General features: G+C 40.8%; 2 protein-coding genes across 2 annotated transcripts; both read right to left on the bottom strand.

Moving 5' to 3' along the window:
• Positions 1-345: 345 nt before the first annotated feature.
• Positions 346-6,352, bottom strand: ctsz (cathepsin Z). Its single transcript, XM_049576313.1, has 6 exons — positions 6,085-6,352; positions 4,688-4,851; positions 4,284-4,463; positions 4,053-4,203; positions 2,084-2,246; positions 346-1,124 (listed from the first exon to the last, which is right to left on the bottom strand). Exons 1-6 carry the CDS (start codon positions 6,207-6,209, stop codon positions 999-1,001), a joined length of 909 nt encoding a protein of 302 aa, XP_049432270.1. The 5' UTR covers positions 6,210-6,352; the 3' UTR covers positions 346-998.
• Positions 6,353-8,606: 2,254 nt separating this feature from the next.
• npepl1 (aminopeptidase like 1) lies at positions 8,607-23,142 on the bottom strand. Its single transcript, XM_049576224.1, has 12 exons — positions 22,892-23,142; positions 20,489-20,674; positions 20,073-20,243; positions 19,807-19,896; positions 19,630-19,711; positions 18,316-18,458; positions 17,398-17,475; positions 17,191-17,291; positions 16,891-17,014; positions 16,512-16,688; positions 13,608-13,718; positions 8,607-9,610 (listed from the first exon to the last, which is right to left on the bottom strand). The coding sequence occupies exons 1-12, from the start codon at positions 23,039-23,041 to the stop codon at positions 9,452-9,454; spliced, it is 1,572 nt and encodes a 523-aa protein (XP_049432181.1). The 5' UTR covers positions 23,042-23,142; the 3' UTR covers positions 8,607-9,451.
• Between the last annotated feature and the right edge of the window lie 1,076 nt (positions 23,143-24,218).

Here is a 24,218-nt window from a genome sequence, read left to right as displayed (position 1 = left end):
GTAAAAGTAGTTCCCCTTTATGGATCAAGACTTCACACATTTGTGGGGCAAATGTCTATTGATATTTTCTGTGGTATCTGACCAGTGAATATTTATAGAGATCTGAAAGCTCACAATCTACAGATCAGCATCAGATATATTTTCTGCATAGCACAGAGCTGGTTGAATGCCGACAGCGCACACAGCAAACCTTAGAATCTGCAATTCATATAATTAGATGACTGTATCAACTGTGCATATGTTGTAAAATGTATATTGTCATCATAGAAAGCTTTTTACAGCCTAAAAATAGAAAGAGGTTGACACTGACAGGACAAATTTTGTTTTAAGTGTTGTGTTTATTGACACAGTTTGAAGCAACAAAACAAAGCATTTTTTCCAAAACTTCTGACGTGTAGATTGTTCAGTGTGAAAACAAAAAAAAAACATTACATAAATCTATACTTGAATGCCAGTGTATTTAAGGCACACTTTAAAGTTGATTTTTTTCCTTTTTAATCAGGGTGTAGTGCAATATTGTCGATACATTAACACCACACACTGAAAACATTCAGTGTCGCAGCAGTGAAGGACAAATAATAAACACCATGCTCTTTGGCTGAGTCAGTATGCATTGAATAATCTATAAAAAGCTGTCAACGTCCTCTTGATGATGTAAACTCAATTTCTTCTTTCTCTTATGGCTATTCAGCATGCAGGGCATGACGTTTACAGATTTTAGTCGTACTGATGTGTTTCAACCCTCCCACTCAATTCAGACCTTACTGTGGTACAAATCAAAAAATCAGCAGTGATTGAAGCAGGTCTCATCCAGCTGGAAGACCTCGGCACTGGAATTTGACCCCCTGATTAGAAGTGTAAAAAATAGATCTCTTAAAAAAAATCTGAACTCATTCCCTTTTCAGCATTTTACAAATAAAAGGTTTCCCTCTGCCCGAGATAGGAAGACGTGCAGTGCAGTGCAGTGACAACCTTTGACGCCATAGGGCTGCCCTCCCCTACAGGTAGGCCTTGGGGACAATCACATCTCCGTACATGCAGTCCTCCTCCACTGCCAGGTTGTAGGTGCTTCCACTTCCTCCCTTGTAAGCGCTGGTCACGATCCTGAGCCAGCCCTTCTCACCCTGAGGAGAGGGGGGAGATGAATCAGCAACTATTTTGATGATTGATTATTTTTCGAGCCAAAATACCAAACGTGTCCGAGCTCCAACTTCTCAGTTGTGAGGATTTGCTGGTGTTCTTTGTTTCAAGTGATAGCAAGATAGATAGTTGCGGGTTTTGGACTCTTTATTGAACAATCATTTTAAGAAATCACCTTCAACTTAGGAAATGACAAAACAAAGGTGACACTATCACAATTTCCACATATTTCAGACCAAACACAGTTCAACAATATTTGAATGCCAGGACAGGGAACTGGTTGCTGATGTTTAAGTTTAAGTTTAAGTTTATTTCCTTTATTAATCCCCCTGAGGAGAAATTCAATGTTTTCACTCTTGCTTGTCAATTACACACAGGTCCGAAAGACACATGCACAAACAGGACCTATACATGCACAAAATAGAGAGATGTCAGAGTGAGGGGGCTGCCCTTTGGTCAGGCGCCCCAAGCGGTTGGGGGGTTCGGTGCCTTGCTCAAGGGCACCTCGGCAGTGCCCAGGAGGTGAACTGGCCCCTCTCCAGCCACCAGTCCACGCTCCATGTTTTGCTCTGGACGGGGACTCGAACAGGCGACCCTCCGGTTCCCAACCCAAGTCCCTATGGACTGAGCTACTGCCGATGTTGCCAGGGAGTTGCCACTGTCAGTCAAATCAGATTAAACCTAACATTTGCACCATCATGATGAGGCAAGAAGTTCTTAATAAGTAATACGTAGCATGTTTTCTTTAATTTAACAGACCTCTTCAGGGGGCTTTAAGTGACACATTTTTGCAAACAGATAAAAAAAGACTCATATGACAACTCACATAAAAAACAATTCTACTCCAAGTCTGCTCTGTCAGACAGCAAGGTCTTTAGTTTGACCACATATCTGACAATCATTCCTTCTTTCACTGTGTCAAGTACTCTGTCTGAAGACTTACCCATGGCTCTCCCCAGGAGTTACGTACGACCCAGTATTCAACGCCATCCTCCACTCCCCAGCCCACCACAGACACGATGTGGTTGATGAAAGGACTCTCCTGATATTCAGAGTAGAGACCTCCTGTGTAGGCATCCAGCGTGTCTGTGGCCATAATCCCGCAGCTGGAGAGAAAAAAGCAAATAACACAGACTACTTACTTCCTTTAGATACAAATGAAACAATGGCTGAAATGTGAAACAGAGTAGAGCTGCACTGGAATGAAGATGTGAATATATGATAATGCAAAGTTCCATGTGTAACAGTGTGCAATGGAGGGGCTGAGCAGCTGAACACTGACGCCATTTGATGTTGCAGATCATTTAATTTGGGCCAGTACGCTTCACTCAACATTCTGTTCGTGGATTTAACAAAGAAAATAAAAAAGCAGCTCAATAATCATCACACTCAAACACTGTTCAGTTTGTGATGGCTCCGATCAAAATGTATTACCTGAATCAGAAACATGACATCACATCCTTTTTGGAGGATGAGAGCAGGGAAATTTTGTTGCACAGATATGTCATGTGACCTCACCTATTTTTAATTTACAGCGTTTTTTCCTCAAGTTTTTGTGTCTAAGGCTGCAATGTTACCACTCGAGGCATGTTCGCAACATCAGTTTACATCATTTAAGTGCTTGTTTTTGCCACTGACAGGCTCAGACTGTTACTCTAAGTGTCTGACAACATTATGGAGAGGATCCCTACAGTGAAAGACCTTGTTGTTAAAGAGCAAGATCCTTTTTGTTCAATAAAAAAAACAGCCCTTAAATCACTATCACCAAACCCACCAGACTCCATTTTAAATAAACAGTAATTTTAGCGTGTTTAGAGCAGCATGTTTTCACATCTAACTGGGTGAATTGGGGGTTTATTTCAACCAAACTAGAGTTGTGGATCGATGAACAGTGGAAAGACAAACCAAGACAGCTTTTGTGAGTTTTATTTAGTTCTGCTGTCTTTGAGTGAGGTGTGTTTTATGATAATAAAATTATTTTTTATCTAAATGGGAGTCTGGTGGGTTTTGCGATGGCAATCTCTGGGCTGTTTCTGATGGAACAAAAAGGATGTTACTCTTTCACAAAAAGGTTTGTCTCTGGCGGGATCCTTTTCATAATTTTGTCAGACACATTACCAATCTAAGACTGTAAGTGGTGAACACAAGCACTTTTAATGGACACAATTGATGGTGCAAACATGCACCGCATGGTTGGAGCAGTCCGTTTTGCAGCTACTGGCTGCAGCGCTCTCGCTCCACACTGCACCAGTTTCAAAATTTGTTTTTCTCATCAGTCACTTAGACACATAAACATGGGAAAATAGTCGTCCAGGTTATAAATATCTCAGTAACCCTTTAAAGGAGAGACAAGAATCAGTCTAAGAGCTATTATCAGCTGAATTCTTTTCATTCCTCTTTTTTTTTTTTTTTTTTTTTTTTAAATTGGGCACCTTTGTGCAAAGACGTGGTTGTGAAAGAGTTTTTACCCTTTACCCTGTCTCAACTGTGTCATTTCCACAGCAGACATTGTGACTTGTCATAGCAGAAAAAGCTCAGGTGTTAGTAATAACACTAACAATGGCTTCGTTCTATTCAAGTGTCCCAGTGAGCCATGACGGTGTTGAAGTGAGCCAGCATGCACAGTACCAGGACCCTGAAACTGAAGCAGCTAAATGGACTTCAGTCATCATTGATTATATCATTTACACCTGTTCTGTGACAAGTTAAAATGTCTTCCATGAAAAAAGCCTGTTGAAAATGTTTCTCTTTTCTCAGGCTTTTGATCTGTTACTGTGTTTGTCTATGCATGTTGTTGGTCTGTAAGGTGGATGTGGGTTCCTTACAGTTTTTAGGTGAGTTTACGTGTAGTCAAATGTGCTACAAATCTACATGTGGAGTGAACACTAATCTACAGGCGAACAGCTGCAAACCTGATTGGTCCATTGGCGTAGATCTCTGCCATCATCTTCTCCCTCCCACTGACATCTCCAAAATCTCCCACTTTCCACAGGGTGTAGTTCTTCACAATGTTGCACACTCCGAAGGTGGTGCAGGTGCCACACTCATTGAAGGGTTTGCACTCTTTAGAGAGGGACACAGAACATGTTACAGCTCAGACTCAGACAGGGTAAGTGTTACTTTGGGCCCTGAAGGACACTTACTCTGGTCTTTAGCCTGGTAGTTGTTGCAGGTCTCATCTGGGATCCCGTGTTTGTTAGCATACTCCCACACTCCGCTGTGATCTCCTCCATGGCAACTGCCAGCATCACCACAGTCAATCACATGCTGGACAGAGAGATAGGCAGATGGCCAAGCTCCTTTCCTCTTAATGTTGATGCGATCTGATGAGAGAGCAAACACAGAGCTCTATAAAAATAAATGGCAACTAAGAAAATACCACAACCAGTTCCTGTTAATCACTTCAGCGTAAAGTGGAAGTGGAACTCCCACCCTTTTTAAAAATGCATCTGAAGAGTCATGTGAGGACATGCTGCTCTACACTGCAGCCAAACCACATGATTCAGTGTGTTTCAGTCCCCAACAGAGAAACGAGATCTAGTCATACCTGCCATGGCGCTGGTGCTGCCGTGGGCCCAGCAGGAGCCACAGTATTGGGGAATGTGCTGGTTGCGGGTCGTGCTCACATAGTTGGTGCCGTTGATGTTCCTCCAGTCCCAGGCTTTGGGCAGATCAGAAATGTTTATGTACTCATGAGGACGAGGAGCGGTCCTGTGAACGGACAGGCGATTAGATACATTAGCTCTGCAGCAGCAACACACTCAATAATTGATTAATCATTTACATCACAAGAAAAATGTCTATCAGTTCCACTATCAATTATAAAATAGATGCAGATTTCAATCCACTAATAGATTAATCATTTCAGAACAGATTTTAAACACTATACATTACTGTACTATACTCTAAAATACAGGCATTACAATCCAATGTTGGTCAGCTGTAGCTTTTAAGACTAATTCTGACATTTTATATTTATCTTGAACACTTTAAATGATATAAAAGGGACTTAATATAATATTCTTCACCATGTTACATATGATATGTGTACTACTGAAGGCTTTAAAACATGTGAAATGTTGTGCTTTTTGTTTTAAAGGGTTCCCACACATTTTCAATTACAAAAATTCAAAACTTTTCCATGACTTTTCAGGGCCCATAAAAAAATGTCCATGTCCATTCAACATGTATAAACACTAATATTGCTTGGTGTCAAAAATACAGTACAATTTGAAAGTAGTAGTGGGTCACAACAAACTATTTTCAAACATGTTTCATCAATAGCTACAGAACATATAATCTCTGTTATATTACATTATATGGGAGGTTATTCACAGGAGATTACTGTAACAATTTCATCACAAAAAAACAGAATTTCATGACTTTCCCAGGCCTGGGAAATTAGTTTATGAAATTCCATGACTTCTCCAGGTTTTCCATGACTGTAACCCCCCCCAGTAGTTGTTTAAACAATGAGTCTTTCAGGTTTGATACCTGCAGTGTATGAAGTAAAGGGAGTGTACAGAGCTGCTGACTTCCTCAACCTGTGATGAGTTCACTAAACCTCGTGATTTGGGTAAAGTCATGGCAAAGGACAAAATCAAATCTTTCTGTTTAGTTTCATTTTTACCACAAGTACTCAGAAAAACAACGGTAAATGTAACCCACTGACTGTTTTGTTTGTTTCCCCTACACCCCAGTAGGTTATAATTTCATATTTAAAACATACAGGTCACATTTGAGTGTAAAAAATAAGATAAGATATCTCAGCTCTGAGCCGTGTGGAACTTCTGATAAACAACCCAACGGCTGCAGCTGAAGCTAACGTTACTGTTAGCTAGCTAGCTAACGTCAGATAAACAGCTTTTTGCGGTGGCTACTTTTAGCTTCTTCGTTACTTTTAGCAAATTTGCTTTTAAATCCACAGAGATATGTTAAACTTACCTCAGTCCGAAGTCGTTTTTCCTGGGTGTGCGGACATAACACGGCTCCTTCTGGCTGTAAAACACTCCTGCGCTCACACAGGACAACACGACTGAAAACAGGACGACTAAAACGGTCCGAGCCATGTTTGACACCGGCGGGTTTCACACTGAGTACCGCTTACCGGGAGGAGCAGAGGAGGACCTGGAGCCTGGTGTGTTCAGCAGTGACTACAGCCTAAACAGCACTGCTGTGTCAGTGTGTGAGCTCAGCGCTGATAAACCGGTACTGAGCCTGCTGTCATGTGACCAGTAAATCACAACCATCACAACCCACATGTTGTACAAGGAAGTCACAAGTCAACGGGACACACATAATACAGCCATGACACAGATACACAATCCTGTAAAGGCAGTTAAATAACGTACACATGGGGTTAAACTACAAAATGATGAGAATGGATATATTCCACTAATGCAAGTTCATGTCACCACAGTTACCCTAGGTTTCTTTTTCCCATAAAGTGTTTTGCATTAAGAAAGGCCAAACCCTAATTTAACCTAACCCTAACCCATTACCTCATTTACAACCAAAACCTAACACAATTAAAAAGGTAAAACTCTACATAACAGCTCATGTAATGCAAAATATGGCATCATTCTCATGATTTCCTACCAGCCCTGTGGCCTAGTGGTAGAGTGTCCACCCTGAGACTGGGAGATTGTGGGTTCGATCCCCTGCCGGGTCATACCCAGACTATAAAAATGGGACCCATTGCCTCCCTGCTTGACACTCAGCATCAGGGGTTGGAATTAGGGGGTTAGAGCACTACATGATTCCCAAGCGCAGCACTGCTGCTGCTCACCGCTCCCTCAGGGGATGGGTCAAATGTGGAGAACAAATTTCAATCAGTGGAACTTTAACTTTTGGGGCGGCAGTAGCTTGGGGTTGGGAACTGGAGGGTCGCTTGTTTGAGTCCCTGTCCGGACCACCGGCTAGTTCACCTCCTAGGCACTGCCGAGGTGCCCCTGAGCAAGGCACCGAACCCCCCGACCGCTCGGGGCGCCTGACCAAGGCAGCCCCCTCACTCTGACATCTCTCTACTTTGTGCATGTATAGGTCCTGTTTGTGCATGTGTGTGTCTTTCAGACCTGTGTGTAATTGACAGCAAGTGAAAAAACTGAATTTCCCCTCAGGGGGATTAATAAAGTATATTAAAAAAAAATAAAAAATTACAAACCCAGAGACTGCACTAAGTGTCAGCAGCTTGAGTTGTTAACCCAAAGTGTCATAATACTGAACTGCTGTCCTTATCACTGTGACATCCGCTTAAGTGAAAACCCTTAGTTTGTGATGAGCTATAATAAAGACTGTTTTTATTCCTGACTGTTGAACATTGAACTGTCTTATAACTCCATAATGATCATCATGTGGCTGCCTGCAACAGTGTGCTCAGAATAACCATATTATCTAGTGTGTGTGTCCAGTGTGTAAGATTTAGGGAGTTTTAGTGGTATAGTGATGAGGATTGCAGATTGCAACCAGCTGAAATTTCTCCCGGTTAAAATCACGTAAATGTTTATTGTTGCGGGCTGAATTATTCTCAGATGTCTTTTCCTCCCTAAAACAAATGGATCAGGTGATTAAAACTGGTAAAAAAGACTGAATGAAGTAGTTTCATGTTACAAATAAGCAGTTCTCCTTTACTGCCAATGTGTGCTCACCCTTTTTCTCTGATTACTTAAGATCCAGACAATCAGGAGGTTTTTATCGGGAGCTGAATTATCTGCAGAGCTCTGTTCCTCTCCAAAACAAACAGACCAGTGATTTAAACTGGTAAAAACACTGAATAAAGGACTTTCACTTTTAAAAAATCTGTGTTTTTCTGACACTCATCATGGATGGGCTTCTAACTGCAGTGGCCAACGTGAAAATTCGAATGCCCCTATCTAGAGCCAGTTAGGTTTGTCCGATCTGGGCTACTGTAGAAACATGGTAATGCGACATGCGATCTTTGTGGACAAGGACCTCCCTATGTAGACATCAACAGCTCATTCTTAGATAATGAAAACACAGTAATTCTTATTTTCAGGTGATTATACACTAAAGAAAACAAACTTATTTTCAATTTCTGCCAATATACAGTATCCCCCTAAATCCCACAGACTGGACCTTTAAGTTTGATGCTGACTGGCTGTTTTGGTGTCTGAACAACTTTAAATAATGACAGACTGATGTTGACTGGTGGTCTAGAGTAAGGCTTCAGCAGAGCTGTGTAACAAAAAACCCTTTTAACAGAAACTCAAGACAACATGTGATGTGTGACACTATCAATTACTGAAGTTAATTTTAGGTGGGATAAAACTTTTGAAGTGGTGAATGTGCAAGTTGATTCTTGCCTGAGGAAGAAATCTGAACTCAATGTCCACTTGACAGCTTTTTCCTGATCATTTCTCCCACCAAAACAAAAAAGCTGATACATGTACTTTGACATGAGACATTTTTGTCAGCGTTCTGTATTTTATTTCACATCCAAACAGAGGTGAGATGGCACCGCCTTTATTGAAGGACAACATGATTGTCACAAGGGTGGAAAAACATCATACTTTCGCTGGATTTTGTCTAATACTTGAAGTTACACTTAACATCTTGTGTGTTTTGTGCTGACAAAGCATATTGTGGCACTGCCTGTCAGTTACTCATCTGACACCGTTGTGAAACTGTTAAAAACCGCAGTACGCACTCACTCCTCAGTTTGGTCCAGAGATCACACAATCCAACTATACACAGGGTGAGTACAAAGTGCAGTGGTTACCAAAACAGAAAACTTTAGCTTTGCTGATCCTGAAGCAGTATTTTTCACAAAGACGACATGTATGCAATAATCCTTGATTTGCATCAAAGTATCAACGTACAACAATGCTTGCAGATGAGGTGGATATTTAAAAAAACAAGGTTTTATGAGGTAAAACTTTGAACTGACATTAGGTGTACTGACAACGTAAAATATAAACATTTATAAAGAATAATTGCTGGACAAAATAAAGATTGGTTAATGAATCTGACATGAAGATAGACCACCTGCTTTTTTCAGATTTCATGATAATCAATGCATCTTCCTCAAGAGCAACTGAAAGATGGAGAAGCTACGGAGTTGATCAGTGCAGCAAGTTCCAAGTCATGAGGACAAATGAAGGCCTGTGTTTCATCATGTATAACACACCTGATTTACTTCTGATTAACTGTTTTATTCAGTGAAATTTAATCAAACACAGGATCACAGTTTAAAATGTTTTAATTCTAACCGGATGAGCACTTGTTTCAACGGTTTCGGTGTGTGGAGGCAGCGGAGCGGTCAGGGTTTGGGGAGTAAACCGTGGCGTGTGTCCTACACCAGTCTTCGTCTCTTGCAGTCGCGCTCCATCTGGTCTTCAGACATGTTGGTGGCTGCACCCAGAGGAGACACTTGGTTCAGCATGGAGTCATCGGATGCCTGGCCAAACAGGGCCATTAGCAAAGCAACACCAAATCCTGTGGCACGCTCCCCCTGCAGAGACCGAACATAAGACAAAAAAATAAAGGTCAGATTCCAGCGCTGTTACCGTAAACTTACCCTGCAGTTATCTTTATTCCATTGCCAGTAAAGTTCTCTTTTTCATTCAGAGTGGTTGTGACTGAAACATGAGACTGTTTGGTCTAAAATGCGATTCTCTGTAAATGTTACAGTGAAGTTGTAAAATCATTTCTGAGGCAAGACTGAACTGGTGAGGGATAAATATATACTGCAGGATTCAGTATGTTATATAGGTACGCTCACACATGAGCAAAATTAACACTGGTAAACTCCACTTCCTTTCAATGTGCACAGAGGAAGAATAAACCTTCCCCTAGGTGGCAAAGCAAGTCTGCATCTTCACATTATGTCAAGTTCAACTTTATTGAACTCCGACCGGCCAAGTCCCAGCATTATTTTCAAGGTTTTTAAGACTTAAACGCTGCTCAGAATGACATTTAAGACCTATTTTACAATGAGCAAAATAGTAGGGAAAAAAAAACATGAACTGAGATCAGTTCTGTAGGGTTAGAGAACATTTTGCCCAAATGTTTACTGTAACATAAAATGTGACTTTTTCATTGCGGGGTGGAGATGAGGGTAAACAGAACTTGGAAATACCTGCTGTTTGTTGGCAAGTTTTTGGGTAATTTTGTGTTCCTCACTCTGCATGTGGGATTCCACTGCCTTGAACCCAACCATAAGTTTTGAAAAAAAGAATTGGCAAAAAGTACACTGAACCTGGTATGCATTGCCTTGTATTGGTTTCAGACATGCCACTAAATCTTTGATTGAAATTCAAAATTCCCCATGTTGTCCAGGGTAAAATGAGTGCTGCTGGTTCTGCTATCCTGATCTGTGTGATGCTAATGCAAGAAACATGCCGTAAATTGTTTAAGAAAATATATATGTAGGTTACCAATTATTGAGATTTTCCAATGCAATGTCAGAAAAAACGATTTATAAACCGTACTTCCTATGTCTTAGCTTTTTGAAGAGTTTTGAAAGAGTGATTTAAGACATTAAATACTAATTAAGGCCTTATTTTTAGGTAAATGAATTCAATGCCGTTGAGGCTTTTTAAGAATCCGTGAACCCAGTTATTAGCTAGCTTACATTAACTAGCAAGCTAACTTTACTCTTAACTAACTTCTGTGCGTCATACCTGGCACCTCCCACATTCAACATGAATATCACCTCAGCAGGTGATAGGCACTCATCTGCATATGCTCATTGTGACCGTGCCATAAGTGATTATCAGACGAATTGTTATGAGCTGAATCACAGGACCAGGATAGAACAGGGTTTTGTTTTGTTTTTGTTTTTTTAAATGAGAGGCTGGCACAATCCTGACACACTCGCAGGAATGTTTGAATTAAAGTAAGACATAATGAGTAGGTATAACAGAGCCCCAGTCACGATCAGTGAGATCAGCTGCTTTTACTTCCTTTAAAAGTGTTGTATTATGAGTTTCATAATGCCCGAGCAGCAGAAATCAGCCTATCCGCAGAGGAAGCTGGTGTTGCAGGTGTTGGTGTTGCAACTAGTTTCTGTACCACATGAAAACCATATCGAACCAAAATGGAAGGAGTCTCTGTCTGTCTGTTCTTTTTTCCATAAAAACCATTCATCCAATCGACTTCATTCATGGCAGGTGTATTGCTGAGAGCCTGAGGAAGTGATGTGTTGAGTGCAAGCTGTTGAGATCTGTGGGACATATTTATTAGTTGTGCATTACGTCCACACTGTATAGTGTAAAAGAGAGGGTCCCTATTAACTGTTACACTGCTGAAGGGCATGCTAGGTACAGCTCATTCTCTGTCGCTCGCTACAGTACATTCAAGAACAGAAGAAGAAAGAGAGGCTGGTGATGTTACACTGTAGCAAACTCAAACATTTCAAGCATCAGCAATGTAACCTTCTGAATGAATGCCTTTATTCTTGGAAATAGCTTGGTCCCAAACAGCTAGCTGTCAGCAAATGATGCATATACTTCAGCATTACAACTATGTCATGGCAGGTGTATTGCTCAGGATCCAAGGAAGCCCAGTGTCAAGTGTGAAGTTGTTTGGATGAGCGATTCTCAAGAACGCTGCAAGCAGCTAGAGATGTACCGATACCACTTTTTCCCTTCCCGATACTGATTCCGATCCCTGAACCTTAGGTATCTGCCAATACCAAGTACCGATCTGATACCAGCGCGTAAAATAAAAATGGATGGGATATGAATTGTTGTATGTCTCGACTCCTAAAACTCTATGTAAAATATTAAGAAATAAATACATATTAGTAGAGTTAATGCCATAAAACTTTTTTTTTTAATTATTATTATCCAGTGTTGACACAGATCAAGACACAGGTTAAAGTGCAGCCATCGGAGGCATTTCCGATACTGGCATCGGTACAACTCTACAAGCAGCAATATCAGAGGACAAGCAATCGGCCTTTTCCCAACAGGCCCATTTTTAACAGTCACTGCAATAGTTAAACAGTCTGATAATCAGGTTCACTGATTTTCAAGTAAACTTTTGAACACTTTTTTTTTTTTTTGCACAGACCAACCACTGTAGATTTTGTCCCCCATTATATAAAATGAATGTGCATTAGGAGCAGATCTTTTAATGGCCAGTATCAGGCTTGGTCACACTTGCAGTGGAAGCGCCCAGTTGCCTTGCTGTTCAGCAAGCAATTGTGTTTTTCTGCATTTTTCTAAACACACATAGGTCTGCGTATTTATGTGTGTATGTGTGTGTGTATGTGTGTGAGACCAGACACCGAAATTATCACTGCAGACTGCACTAGGCAAGGTGATTGGCACTGCGGCACATCTACAGTAAACAGCCCAATGGCTAAACTTGGGTGGCAAAAGTAGTAGGCAGCGTTTCATGGAAAGTCAGTGCATTTTGTGGCATTTCCAGGTCCAGTGTGAACCCAACATTATGGTATATCAGGGTATTAAAAAATCCCAAAAAGTATGATTTTCAATACAGTCAGAAACATGTTTTTCTGTTTAACTCATGTAGAGATCCTGTTTTCAGGTGATATATTGCAGTGCACAGCACACTCCACCAGAGGTCAGTCTCTCTACTGGTGGAACAGGCAGCTGAGCTGAGAAATACGGTTGGTGACTGTGAGTGGCGGGGATAATGTTACAGCAATAAAGCCAGCAATGCCAAAGGGAGGTCGCATGTAAAACCAGCATATTTTCACACCTAACTCTGAATTAATGGTTTATTTCGACCAAACCAGTACTGGTGATAGTTGGAACAGTGGAAGGACTAACCGAGACAATTTTAGAGAGTTTAATTTTCTTTCTGCCCAGCTTGAATGAACGCTGACAGTTGTTTAATTACACAAATACCGTCATAAGCAGTAAAACTTGAAATGCCAGAAAGGTATAAAGGAAAAAACTGCCACTTAAATGCACCTAGGCCTTGTCAGTATGAACAGGAGGAATGACTACAGCAGGAAAAACCTGTTTCAGGGTTCATGTTAGCACCTGACTGAAAACCTGTCGACCTATTCTTTAATGATCAACATGAGTTTTAGTCAAACCAAGAGGACATGTGATGCGTCACAGCAGCCAACTTCCTTACACATTCTGCTGACTCTCTTCTTTCAGGTTACTGAGTCAATAAAATGACAAGAATATTTTCCACAGCTGATATTGCATCAAGACATAAACTAACTCATACGCAGATACAAATATCTTTGGACCATTATAATATGTATTTCCATTACTCTGTGGTGAAAAAATATTAAGCTCAGTTAGTCCTTGGCTGGAGGTTTGATATCAAAAGTTGGATTTATGTGATCCTGTATAGCTCTATGTACACATCTGTCTTTATCAACTGAAGCCATGACATATCATGCAACCAATAAAACTTTCACTTCACTAAGTTATGATTATCACCTGATTTGTTTCAGGGTGAAAGTCAGAGCACTAACTGATTGCACAATATTTGTTTGACACCAACTCCCAGTTACTCACAGCATGGACAGGAGAGGCGATATCAACATGGACCCAGACACCAGGCCAATCAAAGCCCAAGTGGGAACCAATGAAGAGGCCGGCGCAGGAGCTTTGGGCATTCTCTCGGTCCTGTCAAAACAAGAAGGATGATAAACATCAGCAACTCCTCAAAATAAATAACAACGTCGGTCATCAAACAAATATCCTACTTGAAATACTTTGTGATCTCTATACTAACTTCACATTTCCATTGCATGGTACGGCACGGCTCGATTCAACTCGACATGTTCTTTTTTAGTTTTCCATTGTCAAAAGTTATAAATAGTGCCTGGTATGTTTTTTGGTACCACCTTGGTTGAGGTTTAAAGCAAGTTGAGCCGATACTGGAAGATCAGTTGAAACACTGCAGACCAGTGACTGGTCGCAGAGAATCATCACTTGAGTGACATGGGACTGCGTGCACAAACCCACCATTTTTAAATCATAAATAGCAGATATAATTTTTTTATTCACTTAGCCTGCAAAACTACACCGTAAGCTACACACACTATGCAGTACCACTGATGAAGTGCAGAGCAGATGTCCCTCTGTTTGATTGCCGATGAAAGGATCCAGATCATTGAGAATGATGTCACAGTTTGGAGGACAAAAAATAATTGTTTACTTTACAAATACACTAAAAGAAGTACACTAAAAGGAGTGTCACAACAGCAAACAGCTGAAAATTCCACCTACACTGAAGGAGATCTGCAGTGAAAAATGAAATAAAGAAAAACACCTAGTGGATACCAATATACCAAAAGCGAGTCAAATCAAGCAGAATCATGCGGTGGAAATTAGTCATTTGTTACTGGTTTTCAAGTGCTGCCTCCCAGGTAATACTTGTCATTGAAATTACATTCTGCCTTTGGTGCACACGCCAACCATTTATGCAGATTTACTGAAAATCAAAATTTTATGTTTAGCAATTCACACAGCATCACCTACCACCTGTATATGATCAAGCACAGCTACTCTACCTTGTTTATCTACATCGATCCATGTCAAAAGAGCAAGATTAACTCGAGTTTCCAGATACTTTGTCACCTTCAAGGTAGAGTCTCCACCAATAAATATTCCGACAAGGCTCTGATGTGAACATAAAGAAGTGCCTTGGTTGTTGTGAGCTTTAAATTGGACCAACCAAGCAGTGAAAACCTGTACTGACCCTAGCACAATGTGCAAAAGATAACTGAGATGCAGGAACAGTGAGCTACAATGACACTGGACAATGTCTAAAAACAAGTGCCAGTAAGCCTATTTAGTGTACTTCTTTTAGTGTATTTTTAAAGTACACAATTTAATTTTGTAGTCCTCCAAACTGTCAGATACTGTAAAACGTTGCTAAATAGCCTGAGCATTCATTTGTTTCAATAACTGAACTCAACCTGTGTATATTTGGGACAAATGGACAGAGACAGAGACAGATTTTAAAACACTCGTCTTCGGGCATCGGAGTATTACGGCATACCCACAATAACACCTCTTTATCCTCTTAAAACCATATTCACAACTCAGATGAATTAACATTTTGATCCTCTTGTTCGGTGGACTCTTACAGACAGAAGGAATAAAAATAATTAAGGAATGGACACATATTCAGATTCTATGACTGCTTCGAAGGTAGGAAGTCACCACTTTTTTGGTCTCTCCTTTACCATGCACATAAATCTGAATCAACAATACTCTGGTGCTCATGGTTTCAGTAAAATGAATTGGTCGATTAAATTGTGGAGAATGTAATCAAGCTAATGGTGGTGGGGATGGATGTCCATATTCACAAGAGGTTAAATATTAATATATAACAGTTAAGTGCAACACACACCGCCGCCGGCGCGGCGCTGTGGCCGTCAAGGGCCGCCCTCAACACACACTGGCAGCAGCGCGCAGCGGCACTGTCAACATGTATTTCCCACCCCACCCCGCTAGGTGGCTGTACTTCCACTAGTTGCCAACGGTTGCCAACTGCTAGTAACGGAAAAAGAAGAGGAAAAACTTTGAAGCAACAACCATAGACATATATACGTAGACGCCGCATCGAGTGGGTTTGCCCGCTGCTGCGATACGTCAACGTCGCCGCCATATTGGATGTGGCAAGGCTGCGCTGTAAACTAATACTAGTGAATGGACTTAATTTCATAAAGCGCCTTTCTACAAAGAAATTTATGTTAATGCCTCTCATTTATTCATTCACACATACACAATACATTGTTTTTGGTGCCTAACTGTTTCCCAAGTATATTAGTGTGTGTGTGTGTGTGTGTGTGTGTGTGTGTGTGTGTGTGTGTGTGTGTGAATGAATAAACGAGAGGCATTAACGTAAATTTCTTTGAAGAAAGGCACTTTATGAAATTAAGTCCATTCACTTCTATTAGTTTATAGTGCAGCCTTGCCACATCCAATATGGCGGCGACGTTGACGTACGGCTCAGCGCTCCATGCGGCGTCTATGTATATATGTCTATGGCAACAACAACATGAATTTCACGGGTGAGTTTCTTATCAAAGTCGTCTCATTAAAAATTTGAAACAACCGGAGTTGATCCTACGAGACGAGACGCACATAAAAGGCTTTTCTCGCAGCGCCGCCATGAGCGCCGGCCTCGCTGGAAATAGAGCAGTGGGCTGAAGCAGAGCTTTGTGCGTTGAAAAGCGCCAGTGTGGGTTGGTTCATAGAATATAATGGAGGCGGGCGTTTTGACACGCGGCGTACGGCGGCGGTGTGTGTTGCACTTTAGCCATGTAATGGAGACCTGGGTTTATTTGTCAAAACGTGTAGCCACACCTGGCGAGTACCTCGGCGTTTAACTGAAGTTTTACGGTACATCAGATTTCCATGACCTTTGTGGATTTGGTTTTGATGAATTAGTAGTTTGTCACTTACTGCCACAGAGTTCTTCATGTCCGCCATGGCAGAGGTGAACTCGCTGAAGTGCAGCTCGGGGCAATAGACAAGGGGATGAGCGAGATCTCCACTGCTGCGGCCGGCGCGCACACACGCAACCTCCCACTGCTCACTGTTAGTCATCACAGCTGCATGGTACTTCCCTGTGGAGATCCCCTGGGGAAAAAAAAAAAAAGACACACAAAGAAGTTTTAGATACAAAAACAATACTTGTTGTTAGGAGGCTAAATTCATTGTTGCTTTTGCTCTCTTTGAGGACTGTGTTGATTAAAAAAAATAGAATAAAACGCTGCCAATGTTTTGTCCATATGTCCATATTTACTGACTTGTAATAGAGGTTGGAAATACAGTCACCCACCTGTGCCCCCGTCAGTGTGGCCATGTCCAGAATAATGTCAGCTGACAGGTCTTTGCTGGCATACACTACTCCATCTGCCAGCACCAGCCTGCCCTCTGCATCAGTGTTATTGATCTCCACTGTCCTTGAGAGAAAAAAACAAACAAACAAAAAAAAAACACACACACACACACACACACACAGATGACAGATTATTTTTTTATACACCACAGCCCAGTTTATGTGCAATCATACTGTGAGGGCACAGACAAATCAAATCAGGCAGTTTTATAATATTATTATCATTAAAGATGGTCTCACTTTCCAGAGTAGAGAGTGTGGATATCATCAGGACGTGTGGCCGTGGGTCCAACTGCATTCTCTGCCAGGCAGAACACTGCATGGAGGTTATCTTTAAAGCCCTAGAGCAAACAGAGGAGAGAGTCTGATTAAAATAACTCTGCTACAGAGAGACAGAGAAGGCTAGAACAGCTGTGACAGCTGCTAAGGGATAATCCACAAACTCACCTGTTTGACAGTAGCTCTGAAAGCTCCCAAAATGGCAGCAGCTCCACCACAGTCTCTCTTCATCCCTGGCATTGTGGTCTAAAAAACCCCCCAAAAAACATATTTACATGTGATGAAATGGGATCTTATCTGCACTCTAATTTTATGTTTGCATATGACACTACTACATAAACTGCTGCATGCAACAGCAACTACGTGTGAACGGATTACTGCGAATAGGCTTAAAGCTTAGCAGATCATAGCGTGCAGGTTCGAGGATCACCAAGACGACTGCAGAGTTCGGTTTTTTCAAGACAGCAGTCTGAAAGGTGTTGAGTGAATGGGCCAAAACACTGTGACATTTTGGAGGGGTCCCTACTGTCCGTGAGAGATGCAGTGCACTGTTTTGAGCTAAACTTCAGTCAGACACCCTGTTTGTTTTTATTCCTGTTATTCCCTTTTAAAGCATCAAGATGGTAACATGAACAGCTGATTCATGATGATCAAATGAGGAATTATCTTCAACATGTCTCCTTATTTTACTAAAAAAAACCCCACTAAATACAGTGGCAGTGTGTATTTAGGGTTTTATACCCATAGAGGAACATGTTGTCCATCTTAATTTACAATCTATGGCTGAGTCAAGCGAGACACCTCATGATAAAATGCGGTGTATCGGTCCAGTGAGCTGTTTATCTTATTCTCAAACTGGTTTGAAATTTTTTTATGTCGACTCATCCCTAGAGTCTTAACATCGTATTTTAGGAAATTCCTGTATGGTATACCATAAATGCAGAGAGGTAAAACATAATAATATGCAGGTTTGAACCATTTCACTATATAATTACTGCAGTGATGTTCCCATGCATTAGCATAACAATTCTAATGATGCTCATGATGCAAAATAGTTACACATTTCCAGAGGAAAAATGGGGGTACCTTTCCCTTGATGCTGAGTCCTCCAGTGTCATACACGATGCCCTTGCCCACCCATGCGATGGTTTGGGTTGCACCTTCTGGTGTGTGGCTTAGGACTGCTAATGCAGGAGGATGCTCTGCTGCCTTGCCAACTCCATAAATGCCTGACACGGTAAGAAAAAAAAAAAAAAAAAAAGACGACGAATAAATAATCCTAACTACCAATGATCAATCTGAGGATTTGTCATGTCTTAGATAAGGACAGATGTATGTGCTTTTTGCTCTATAGAGGCACGTTGTTTTCCCAATACTGAAATTAAGCTTTTTCAAATAAGAGTTTAATATATTGGGAAGGATGAAGTTGTTTTACTGGATTTAATAAAAATGTCGAGGCAAAGTAAAAATAAAATTAAAGTTAATTAAGTTTCAGACTGGATGAATGCAAAGGCAATTTATCTTATGATTAATGAACTTTTGTTAGTTGCTGAATAATAATTTCTAAAATAGCAGATGGTAAATAAATACCACATTTTATTTATATATTCATCTTGGTCATGTGCAGACAGCCACAATGCCGTTTTTGCATTTTCCCCACATTTCTACTGTTTATATTCGCGTTTTTTTTTTTCCCACTACCCATTCATACTGTGAGCACCATTAGCAGCGCATGCGCGGAGAACACCTGCGCTCGGACCACAGTTTATGGCTGGGACATGCAATTGCAAGCACCAACACTTGCTGAAGACTAAGGTAATTATTTAACTGAACAAACGTGCGTCTGTGTCTGTGTGCACGAGCCAGCCATTACATATTTTCACTTTACTGATATTAGCCTACAAACATTACAAACTAAACATTGCGCTGTGCACTTTGCACTGTTTCTTTAATTCTTTCTCCGTGTTGCGTGTGTACCCGCGCACGGCCCCACGCACGCACGTGCCTCCGTGCCGTCAGCCAAAACTATGCTCCACGTATTTTGCCATAAACCATGTTTCTAAATACTGTATTGTTTGTCTTACATTAATATTTATTACACAGTGCATTTACAGTGCTCTGATTTTGCATCTCCTCTAATACACTGTTTTTGATTTCTTATTCCTCTATACATAACACATCCCCGGGTATGGACTAGTTTATATATAAATAAAATTGAGCAACAGAGCAAAATTAGCTTTAATGCATCCATATTCTTTGTTTCAAGTGACTGTTGCCATTTTCAACAACAAAAAATATTCAATGAAAAAGGTCATATATAGTTAACCCCTTGTTCAAGCAGGTGAGTTGTTGAAATAAAAGCTAATCATAGACATAAAGAGACGTATACAGGCATGTTACCTCCAAATCCTCTTTGTTTCAGCTCCTCTCCACGAACGATCACTGGAGTTATTCCAAGGTCAGTTCCCACAGCCTTGATCTCCTGAAACAGAAATGAATGTCAGTGACAGGGTGCTGCATCAAAATGTTCCTGTAGTGGAGTCAACAACATCAACAAAAAGGTGGAGTTTTACTTACATCCAAGAAGTGATCTGTATTCATCTCATTGCACGGTGTGTCCACAATCCGAGCTGCCATTCGCACTCCGTGAGCAGCGTTGGTGAGACACTGAAGAGAAGAAAAGCCTTAAGTTATGACAAACTGCAGTGAACATAAACCATAATGGTTCAAAAATATATTATTTCTACGCAGCATCTTACTGGTCCTGAAAGATCATGTTAAAAAAGAAAAAGATGAGCAAACAAAGAGCAAAACCAAACCAACCAAAAAGAACAAGGAAGTACCTCAAGTTCTGCTACATCCAAAGGACTGCTCTCTTGCCCAACAATCAAAAACTCTACAGCGACATGTTTCTTCTCTGCCCTGCGTGAAGACGAGGAGCGGCGAGAGAACTGGGGGAAGGCCCTGGCGATGGCACAGGCGGACGCAAACATATCTGGACGCTCACACACCATCTGAGGAGGACAGAAACACTCATATCAGTCACTTGGCTACATAAGCTATCCCTCTACTGGGTGACCCAGATTTAAGTGCCATAGGACTCCCAGAGGGAGTCATAGAAGGATGGTAACCTGTATTAACAGCAGATCTGCTCTGTAGCTAAAGTTGCTCCCTGAAGGAGGTGAGAAAAAGAAAGAAATTCGCTTCACACTCACTAACTATTATGCAACAGACAACAGACAATTCTGGAGACACTGACCACAATGCAGCGGTTGTTCCCCCCAGGCAGGCAGGAACGGACCAGACGGGACACAAAGTGAGCAGAGGACTGGCTGTTGTGCCTGCTGACCCGTGAAGGAAGGGCAGCCACTGCAGCATGGTTGAGGTACAGAGGGCAGCTGTCCGTGGGGTTCGGGTTCAAAGCGCCGAGAGCTGCCTGCCAGATCTGAGGCAAAACGAACATTTAAGATTTACTATTGAAACAGTAGAGCAGAAACAATTGGTGGATTAAAGCTGTGGTTGGTAACTTTTATAAAAATAACTTTCTGTCATATTTACTGAAACTGCTACTATATTCACACAGCACTAAATGAGACAGATAATCTGTGGGGGAAAAAAAATCACGCTATTCTGCTTTCTTGTAGTGCTTTTTATGGCATTACAGCACGTGAACGAAAACAACCAATCATGCTAGTCACTGCTCGTTAACTGTGGTCAATTGGTCTAACTAGGCAGCTTTGATCAAATATAAATCATGATTGTGTTACTGCATTGCCTATTTCTCATCTAAAACAGTTTCAGAAACATATTTTTGTGTACTGTTTGACTGTAAAATGATAAAGTTTGTGACCTGGGCGCCATGTTGAAAATACAAACAGAGCACCACCTACCATATGGAACAAACCTTCTCCATTTAAAAGATAAACAGCACACTAAAATATGTTTCTGAAGACATATGAGGCCAGAAATAGGCAATGCATAAACAGAATCCTGATTCAAATTTGATCAGCGCTGCCTGGATGTTGTTGTAGTCAATTTGCTCTTTTTTCCAACAGTCATGGTAGATTCTAGCAATTGCCATTAGAAGCAGTAGGAGGAGGCAAGTGTCTCATGGACTACTTTGTGAATATAGTTACAGTTTCAGCAAATATGACAAGAGGTTATTTTTTTTTATAAAAGTAACCAGGTGCAGCTTTAATCAATCATATTGGATAAATCATCTGCAACCATTTTGATAACTGGTTAATCATTTAAATCATTTATCAAGCAAAGCTCTCTAACATTAGCCTACCTGGTTACAACTTCTCAATGTGTGGACTGCTGCTTTTCTTTGTTGTATGAGATTGTAAACTGAATATATTTGGGATTTGGAAAATTGTTTGGGGCATTTTTTAACCAATTTCCAGGGCTAAACAGCTAATCTAAAATGATTGGCACATTCATCTATAATGAAATAAACAATCCATGTAGACTCTACAGTCATTTGCATGGTTAAAGTTTAATGAGGCAAATGAGAAAGCTTGGTCTGCAGCTACACTACACTACCTTCCAGGACAATATTTCTATATATCACTGTTTAGGGCAAGAAAGTCAACTGTTAACTGTTTGCCACGAACCATGTAAGACTGTAAGACTCATCCATGTGTCTATACGTGTGTGCGAAGTTTGATCGCTTTAAAGATTGCTGAATGCTTAATTTTTCCCAGCATCTAAACCGACCGATAGCAAATGGAAATCATTCAATATGTGAATGGAAAATGTGACGAGGCGTTTTAAAAATGAGAAGGTGCAGCCAAACAGTGTCATAATTACCAGCTCAAGTACGGCAAAGACCTTTCACCACCCAGGAATAATTAGAGCAGTACAATTAGAAAATAATGTTGGTTAATCATTGTCGGAGGATACTGAGAGGCTCTGGGACTGACAGGAGACCTTTCCTTGACCTCACAGACTCCCTCTCTCAAGTCTCTCTTTATAGACTGGCTCTCACCTTTGCACAAGCACCTGTGAGGACTTTGCACGACTGTCTGCTTCGAGCTCCATTAGATACCATGACAGCAGGGTATTTTTGTCTGAGTCTGATCACTGGACCTTTCAGTGCCACCCTGAAAAAACTACATGAACAAAATGTCCCCCAGTTTAAGAACATTACTCTCATGGCCATACAATGCTGCCATTATCTGGGAAATGAATTTATCTCAAAGCGTGGAAATGGAAAATTCAACCTCAACTCAACAATTGTAAAATGTTTTGATTAAAAAGTAAATAAAGTGGTGTTGGTAAAGTGCTAGTTAAGATCCAACAACTTGCATTAATGTTTATTAAGCAATTAAGTTAGACACTAGTTATATTATTTGTTATAATTAACAAGACTGACGTTGAAATTCACGTCTCCACTGACCAACTTACAGAAAATAATTATCGGTGACAAGACAGTTAACGTCTTGTTCATTTCTACAGCTACATCAATACTAGTTTATTAGCCTAACAAACTGATTAATAAGTGTTATATTTATGAGACTAGATAACGTTAGCTCGCTAGCTAATGGTGTTCAAGTATCGTTAACGTTAACATTACATTAATTTAGCTAGCGGTGTTAGCTAGCGCTTTCTTGGGTTAGCATAGCGCTAACAGTAGCTGTCATTTCATTCACAATATTACCTCTTTGCTAACGACCGGCTGCAGTTTTCCTTTAATTTGGCTCCAGCCGACTTTCTGCAGGTTGGGCAGCTGTCCGATGAACAGGACAGGGCGACTCTGTGGCTCGGAGTCACCGGCTGAAGCCTTAAACTCCAGTACCACATTCGCCATGTTTGTGACTAGCTAGAAAGACAGCTAGCTGACGGTAACGTTACAGTGGACGGACTGCTGTCGTTCACTAGCATAGATATATCTATGGTTCACTAGGGCAGCCCGGACCGGCGACGGCAGCCGGGAGAGGACGAAAAGGTTGAATTTATAGCGGCTGTGAAGTTATCTCTATCATCCTCTACCGGCGCTCAGGAGAAACTAACGTTACATGAAGCTATTCGTACATTCATTTATTCATTTTCATTGAGCTCAACACTGGTACATCTGTATCCACACGTACTCCTCTATAGTTAGGACTTGTGCATTTTTAGCCCTCAATAAAAACAAAAATAAGAGACATTTGTATCCTAAATTGATGCAGAAAAGGCACAAATTGGTGCATAAAAATTTTACCAGAATTCAGATACTCAGATTTGTATAATGGAAGACCCCAAACCCCGTTTCATATGTGTCCCTCTCAAATGCTGAAATAAAATTATGGACTGTGACAACATCAGGGACGATAAAGCCCAACCAAAGCTAAATTACATTTGTTCAGTTCATTGTATTTATTTTTTCCTATATATTACGTTGTGTTGCAGTAAATATGTGGCAAAGCATATTTACACAGACATTAACAAATGTGAAGTCACCTCATAAATGCATAGGAGGAGTTACTAATAATATCTACCACTTACGCAGACTTAGTATCTTTCAGTGGATTTTGAATTTACCTTTATTTATTTATTTTTTAAGCAATATCATTTCAACAGGTTAATTGATTGATCTTGTTTGTGTTGACACTTTATTTTTTCATTGTAAGGTCATGGCACCTCCTTGGTTCAGCATTGAAAATGGACTGCATTTCACTTCATGTGGTTTTTTTTATACCAAGGTTACATGTCTTGCCCATTGATTACTAGATAATCCATTTTCAAAGCATTGATGAACTTTCTTGAGATTTTGAGATGTGGAAAAAAAAAAGTGAAAAGGCCCTCTGGGACACTATTCATACTATAGACTAACACAGTGATTGGTCCAAAGAATCTCTTTGGTGCAACATTCTAGAACATTTTCATCAGAACCACCACACAAGGGAAGTATGTGTCAGTACGTCAACTCAGACAGTCAACTACGGTGAACTACGGTGAGCTACAGTCAGTGAACGATAAGTGAATATCTGTCAACAGTTTTCTTT

Source organism: Epinephelus fuscoguttatus, linkage group LG1 (genome assembly GCF_011397635.1).
Source record: "Epinephelus fuscoguttatus linkage group LG1, E.fuscoguttatus.final_Chr_v1".
Taxonomy (NCBI): domain Eukaryota; kingdom Metazoa; phylum Chordata; class Actinopteri; order Perciformes; family Serranidae; genus Epinephelus; species Epinephelus fuscoguttatus.
The sequence above is the reverse complement of the archived record's forward strand: the minus strand, read 5'-3'. Positions and strand labels throughout refer to the sequence as shown.

Coding starts and splice junctions, on each gene's coding strand:
- ctsz (XM_049576313.1), bottom strand. CDS start 6,209: ATGGCTCGGACCGTTTTAGTCGTCCTGTTTTCAGTCGTGTTGTCCTGT. Junction 4,852..6,084: donor AAAAACGACTTCGGACTGAG/GTAAGTTTAACA, acceptor GTCCGTTCACAG/GACCGCTCCTCGTCCTCATG. Junction 4,204..4,283: donor CTACCAGGCTAAAGACCAGA/GTAAGTGTCCTT, acceptor CCCTCTCTAAAG/AGTGCAAACCCTTCAATGAG.
- npepl1 (XM_049576224.1), bottom strand. CDS start 23,041: ATGGCGAATGTGGTACTGGAGTTTAAGGCTTCAGCCGGTGACTCCGAG. Junction 20,244..20,488: donor GGAACAACCGCTGCATTGTG/GTCAGTGTCTCC, acceptor TGTCCTCCTCAG/ATGGTGTGTGAGCGTCCAGA. Junction 17,292..17,397: donor TCAGAGCTACTGTCAAACAG/GTGAGTTTGTGG, acceptor TGTTTGCTCTAG/GGCTTTAAAGATAACCTCCA.